Here is a 7,029-nt window from a genome sequence, read left to right on the forward strand (position 1 = left end):
TCAAGGTAATTGTGCAATTAACCAGTTAATTGCATGGTACCTGTAATGTGTAGATGGGGCCTTAATTGCTGCCTGTTCTGTGACAACTTCTGGAAATAACATCAACCACTGTCTGATAAAACAAATTGTATTAAAAGGTGTTTCTTGTTTCAGTGCCCTTGTTGCCAGTCCCAGCCCAGCCAAGACCTGCTGTAGGACCCCAGAGATTTCCTGTGAGTAGCAGCTGTTTCTTCTTCTGTGATATGGATAAGCATACATTTGCAAAGAAATATTAATATAGCAAATAAAAGCTATTCCAGTGAAATATAATGTTAAGGATTTGTAAATATTGACAATAATCTCTGCAGTTGAAAATGTTTGTTAAAAGCTTAAGGTCAATGGATTTTTGAGAGCAGAATTAATTCTGTTTAACTGTAAAATTGTTGAACTAGTCTGTCCAGTGGGAGACATACAAATGCTTCATATCTTAGAGAACATGAGTTTAATTTTGTTGCTTGCATCTTTTAATATAAACAGAAGAATTCTGTTGTTTTTTTTTTAAAACAACTTTTTATCAACCCCTAAGTTTTTTATTAAGGACTTCTTTTTATTAAAAAAAAAAAAATGCTCCAACTTTTTTTTTAAAATGACTTCAAGAATTTTTCATGGTTTTTATATCAAAAATGGTTCTTGCATTATATATTTTTGTATACATGTAACTTCCAAAACATGGACAAAAATGTCTCTTACGTCTCTCTCATTTAATCTTCTTGGTTAGTGAGAGGGCACGAACTTGCTTAGTTTTCAGTCTGGTGTTTTTCAATTGATTTGTGTTACCTCCTTAGATTCGGCCCTCCCAAAGTATCAAAGCAAGTGCATGAAAGCGTAGTGTGTGTAGTGTCATCTTTATTTGATGAAACTTGTAGATGCATATTCCCAAAAATGCTTCACTAGGACATAAAGCTCATGGAAAGCTAACCCTCTTCAAAGAACCAATTTTTGCATCCCGAATGCATAAGAAAACAGCAGATTTATTTTTAGAAATATACTAGTGTAATAGTATTAATTTATACTAAAATTTGGGGTAACCAGAAAAGCAAATTGCAATGAATTGTATGTTTTCATATACATTTTTCTGCGCATGAGATTTCTTCTCTCAGATTCTTACCCAGTCAGTTACTGTACCTGGGGCTTTTTGTACAGAATTACAGATCATAGTCTTAATTATTACAGAATATTTTATAAATTATAAAAAGTGTCAGCTTAAAACTCTAGGTTTACAAATCTTGATTATTACTTCACCCAGGTTTGTCATAGCTCTGAAATTTGTATGCTCAAGGTTGCCATACTTTGTGAAGTAACTTGAGGAAATGCTTTTCTCTGGCCAAGTCTGAACCTTTCTATATAAAGATTTTCTTAACATCTTAAGAAGCCTTAATTTTAATTGCCTATTATAGAAGGATATCAGATCTGATTTTTAACTGACATTTTGTTTTCTTGTGACCTTTAGTTGTTAGCTAGTTAGCAGAATTTGAAATAGAAAAAATTCGAAGCATGAGGAATATACACATACCTATTGTAACTGACAACTCTGAAATAGCTTTATGAATATTTACAGAAAATTTTAGACTATAATTTCTTCAAATACACGGAAATTATTTTTCCCATTGCTTGCTTTTTCACTAATTGAGAAATGCTAAGAATTTAGTTAAAATTAGTTTGTATGCATTGCAACCTTTAAATGGAATGAAAATAGATTCTCACTGCTTTTCATGTAGAAGTGTCTTTCTCTGCTGGATAAGAATATTTCTCTTGTCTGTTGAAAAGTTTTCATTGAGAAAGTGGAGCCTTTCCACCATCCTTTTTAAATAAGCAGATCCTGGTGCTTGCTGTTCATTAAGTGGCTGATTATTCAGAGCTAAGAGAGATCTTGTGACAGCATACATTGCAATTAACTGGCGGCACCGCAGCCTAATGGGTAGAGAATAGAGAGGATGCTGTTTAAAAGTTTCTGAAATGTTGGGACTTTTGGTTAAACATTTTTAGTATGCCACATCAGCTACTGATTCATTTCTTTAAAGATTTGGGGTTAAATTCATCCCTGCATAAGGTGCCTGGAACTGAGTTCAGCCAAGTTTGTAGCAGAGATGTTTGACATGGTAAGCTTTAAAATGTAAGGAATGTTGTACCCACATTGTGTAGATCAGAGTAGATTAGTTGGAAATGGAGGTGATTTGTTGCAGTGAGTATAGTTTTGATATTGCTGTGCTCTGACTTGTTGGAAATTAAAGATTAACATTGTATAACCTTCTTATTTATAGAAAAAAATACTTCTTCCATGTACTGGGAGGAAGGGGAGAAAACCACATAAAATAAACTACTCTGACAATCTTTTTCTGTGGTTACTATAATACTGTAAAATTTGGGGTAACTGAAAAGCCAAGATTTAAACGTCTGTCTCGTTTTTATGCTAATAATAACTTATTTAGAGGAAACAAGTCTGTCAATAACTTTATTAAATTTACAGGAAATTGAGTAGATACTTGTTATGAGGGTGCAGTCAGCTACAAACTGGCAGGTTTGTACAAACTGTAAAAATTGAATTCTGAGATGCTTTTGGCACTTCACAGTAATTGCTGAAACCTCCACAGGATGATGTTAAAGTTGATAAATTTAGGAAAAGTATAGGTTACAATGAATTTTAATTTGAAACATGTTGCAATTAACAGTTGAATTCTACCATTATTTTTCAGACTATTAAAAAATTGTTGCACCTTTCACTGTCTTCTCAAAAATCTGGTCTTCTGTATCTGTGTTTGATACAAAGCAATTCAAAGAGAAAAATAATGTTAGCTTTTGCCTCAAATTGGTACCATTAGCATTTAGCAAACAAAAATCTACTTAGATGACTGATCTGTTTTTGAGGAAACTGGTTTTAAGGCTGTCACAGAGCAGTGGATAAGGGTTTTATTCTGCGTGTCCTGACTATATTGTTCATTTGTGTTGCTTGTTAGTCAGATACCCCAAATCAAGGATCAGGACCTGTTGTGCTAGATGCTCTTCAGATGTTGTCATCAGCCCAGCTTGTGTGTCTGAAGAGCCAGATACTTACTGGATTCAGTGGAAGTGCACTTATTTATTCTGGTTAAGGATGGTGGTTCAGAGTCTTTTGATCCAAGGCATTGTGGTTCAAAAATAATGTTTACAGCTTTTGAAAAAAATGGTTAGGGATGGTTTTTTTTTCCTATCAAGTTGCCAACTTCTTCCTTGCCTGGCCAGTATAGTTAGGTTCTAACTGTGCAAAATTGCTTCATTGTAAACTTTGCTACAGACTAGACGGGTCTTTTGGATAGCATGTTAATACTCTCACAAACATGTTTAGGTTTTGGTTTTCAATGGTACTAGCATGTAAAGATAATGTAAGGACAGAACCTAGCAAAGACTTGTAATAATATGTGGAAGGAAATGTAAGCAGGTAAGCTCAGATGGATGGGGAGAAGCCTCACTGAGAGCTTCTTGTCCTTCCTACTTGAGGATAGACATCTCGACATACTGCTAGAATGTAACTAATCAAAAAAGTAAGAAATGTGTTTAGAAATAAAGTTCTGATTAATTTAACACTTGCACTGAAAAGCTCATCCTGGTGTGTCAGGTGACCAACCCATCTTGCTTCAAATCTCTTTAAAGTGTACTAATTCTTTAAACATTTCAAAGTTAATTCACAGGTGAGTTGTAGACTAAAGTGAAAACCCCCATGTTCTCAGATTGGACCCTCATTTAGGTAGCTGAGCTACTGTGTTTACATTGTACTGTCTTATGTTCCAATATCTTTGCAAGGACTTCCTTACATTATATGACACCAAGTATAGAAATAATATATACTGTGTATATTAAAAAAAATTTCAGTAGTACATTTTAAAGGGCTTGATAAATTGGTTAAGTTAGTCTTCCTTTTGTTCCAAATGATATATGAGAACAATCTTTTTTTTCTTATTTGGCCATGAGAGAGAGACCCAGCAGCAAAATCAGAGGTCACTTTCAACACTAAATTGAGAACTGGAAGTCTGGTAGAGTCTGCCTTGACTTGCTAGTGGCAGAATACAATGGATGGTATCATACATGATGTTCTCATTTGTCCTGGGACTAGGTTTGAGCAAGATGTAAAGAGACACAGGTCTGCAGATCTTCCTACCAGCACAATGGAAGACAAACCTCTAAGAAAATGGGTACCTGAAGACAGGCTTTCAAAGCCATAGGTGGACACCAAAATAAGGTGTTTTGTTTGTTAAGAGCTGAGTGAGTGGAAGAACATGGCTGGTATTTCCAGAAGTTGTCTGAGTTAGGTTCCTGACTTCTGAAATTTCTACCAATTGACTCTCAAGTTGCCAAGGCAGTGAAAACTGCTGCATACTGAAATCTTTTATAAAATTAGGCCAGTTAATTTTAGTGCCTAATGTGGATTTAAGTTTCAAATTAGCTGCCTAAAAGTTAGTTTTCCTAGGGTTGAAATGACTGCCTTGCCCAGGGTCACACAACAGATGAGTCACAGTGACACTGTATAAGACTAAATTTATGTTTTGAATTAAAGTAAATGTGTGTGACATTATAAGCTAAAGCATATTCATGCCCCCAGCAAGAATATGAGCTTTTGGCTTAAGTAACTACCTTAGGAGCAAATTCTTTCCCTTTTGCACAGATTGGTTAGTGAGGATTTATTCTAGATTGATCCATAGGATATATACATTTCCATCTTTTCCATTTAAGCTGTTGAAAGCAACTTCAATATTCTAGCTGTAAGAATTGGGAAATGGACAGTGGTTATTTTATGAAGATATGCTTACCCTTTGCTCCTTTCTGGTTCTGCCACTGAAGCACAAAGTGTTCTAGGACCTCCTTATAGCTAAACCCTGGACTCCTATTCTCCCTCAACACACACACCTGAACTATTTCTACTATAGGGCCTTTTACACTTCTGAAATAAGGACAGTGCCCCCTTCGGATTTCTGATCCAGCTCGGGTATAGTTTTTGAGTATGGCATTAGCAGGTCTATAGTCCACAGTAATTTTGGCTCGTTCTGCTCAGTGTCTGATATTTGCAATTTTAATTATAGCTGGATGGATCACTTTTATGTTGAGATCTTAATCTCAATGTTAATGTGTGGTTAACCACTACTAGTGAGACTCTTGCTCATGCAAGCATCCATATGTAATAAAATATTGTAAACTTTTGTCTCATAACTGATGCTTTTATTTCAGCGCTGAGAATAAGCAGTGAGCCTGAGAATGGAATGAAAGAAAAGCCCAAGAAATAGCAATAGTCTTTTTGCCAGTGTTCTTGTAATCAGAACGTTTTGATATTGTTGGGGAGAGATTTTTTTTTTTCTTTTCTGATGAAATGCTTACCACTTTCATGCATAGAGCAGAATTCAAGTCTTCTGAATTTAAAAAATTGTAATATGAATTTTGTTTGGTACAAAATAAGTTACATAATGGAGCAAATTATCCTCTTCTATTCAGGGATGTTCCATAATGGGCATCTTGTATGTCGCAAAAGTGTTTTTGACAACTTGCGACCTCTCTTTGGTATATATACCACCGCCTTCATATCCCCCTCCCCCCCAGTTGTACTTGTATTTTTCTTTGACATTTTTAAATGTTTTAAAAACAGAAATAAACAACGTTTCCATTATAACTACTTAACATAAGCTTTTGAAAAAAAAAATTTCAGGTATGCAAGATTGTGTATTAGATTAGTATTTGTTCTGGCTGTGTCCCATTTCTAATTTTTTTGTTAAATAGCAGTTCTTAGAGCAGTATTTTAAAATAATCAGGATATGATGTGTTGTTTTGCAGAGATCTTTAAAATAGCTACCTTTGCTAATGGAAATGTGTAGGTACTTTTAATATGCCATGGAACCATTAACATTTAATCTTTCTCCATCTCTCCTCACCCCCTTTGCCCCCCTCCCCACTTCATTTGACACCTGCTTTTAGACTAAGATCGAGGCAAACACTGTTCATGGCAATAATTTGCAGATAAGAGCACTACTGTAATGCACATAATAAATGTTGCTAATGATGTTAATTCTAAGTGGTATTAGAAATGAAGGACAGACTGATTTTATGTTGCAATACAGAAACCAGAGCTTTAGTATATTGTACTGATTGAACTGAATTTATTTTTTATCAATAAATTCATTTTGTTTCACATAAATATCCTTTTGCATTGGATCAGCCTAAACACTGTGGTATCTTTTGTGAACAAAGTGAAATGAAACTGTTTTTATTTTCCATACCTCAAAGTATAAAAAAGGAAACTGAATTAAATGTACCACTTCATTATACATTTTTAAAAACCACTATATAATTAACAAGTAAGGAAATCAGGGTTCGAAAAATTATTTGAGGGTACTTGTTCACATTCTCAAGTGGCTTACTCTCAATTTGTGTCATTTTTGAGTTGTCTTACAATTTAAAATCTTCAAACTGTCCTATTTTTTTTGACTGGTACTGTTAGAGGAACACTGTTTACCTGTTAAAGATTTTGTAATGGCATTGGTTTAGAAGGTGAACTACTAATGGAAATGAGACCACTTGTGACAAGTCTACCCTACTACTTCCTCAAAATTATTCTGCTTTAGTTATGGCTTTACTATAACAGTAACAGTAAATGAAATTTTCACTCTATTACTGTGTAGCAATAGCAGATCACAGGTAGTGTAGAAAGCATTTTGTTTTCATTTAACAGGATACATGGTATCAGGTGGTGTTGATTGACACTTCTTGGATAGTGCTTTATACAGCATTTCATGCAAATCATGTTTGAATGAGACTGCTGCATCAAATTACATTTCTTTCAGATTATAGCCCTTGCAGATGCGAGACCAGGCTTGTTCAGCATCTAGGAAAAAAGCTTCCATTTTGAACATTTACTGTTTTCACAACTTGTCTGCAAAGCCCTATAATTACAGCACTTAAGATAGTGAAGGAATGATGGGCATTTTCTCTTATCAGATCTATAAGTAGTAGCGAGCAGATGCGGCATGAGAT

The 7,029-nt window shown here is 34.7% G+C and overlaps 1 protein-coding gene across 8 annotated transcripts in view; it reads left to right on the forward strand.

The window, feature by feature from the left end:
* Window positions 1-7,029, forward strand: part of RBM33 (RNA binding motif protein 33) — a 224,858-nt gene that overhangs the window by 93,132 nt on the left and 124,697 nt on the right. For all 8 annotated transcript variants that reach the window (XR_002095780.1, XM_019508146.1, XM_019508151.1 and 5 more), the window contains exon 10: window positions 154-212. Coding sequence is in view for 7 of the 8 variants with exons in the window: in XM_019508146.1 (XP_019363691.1) it covers window positions 154-212 (59 nt within the window). In the remaining variant the exon portion in view is untranslated. The remainder of the gene's footprint in view (window positions 1-153; window positions 213-7,029) is intronic.

The sequence above is a fragment of the Gavialis gangeticus genome, unplaced genomic scaffold (genome assembly GCF_001723915.1).
Source record: "Gavialis gangeticus isolate Ggan-Ray unplaced genomic scaffold, GavGan_comp1, whole genome shotgun sequence".
Taxonomy (NCBI): domain Eukaryota; kingdom Metazoa; phylum Chordata; order Crocodylia; family Gavialidae; genus Gavialis; species Gavialis gangeticus.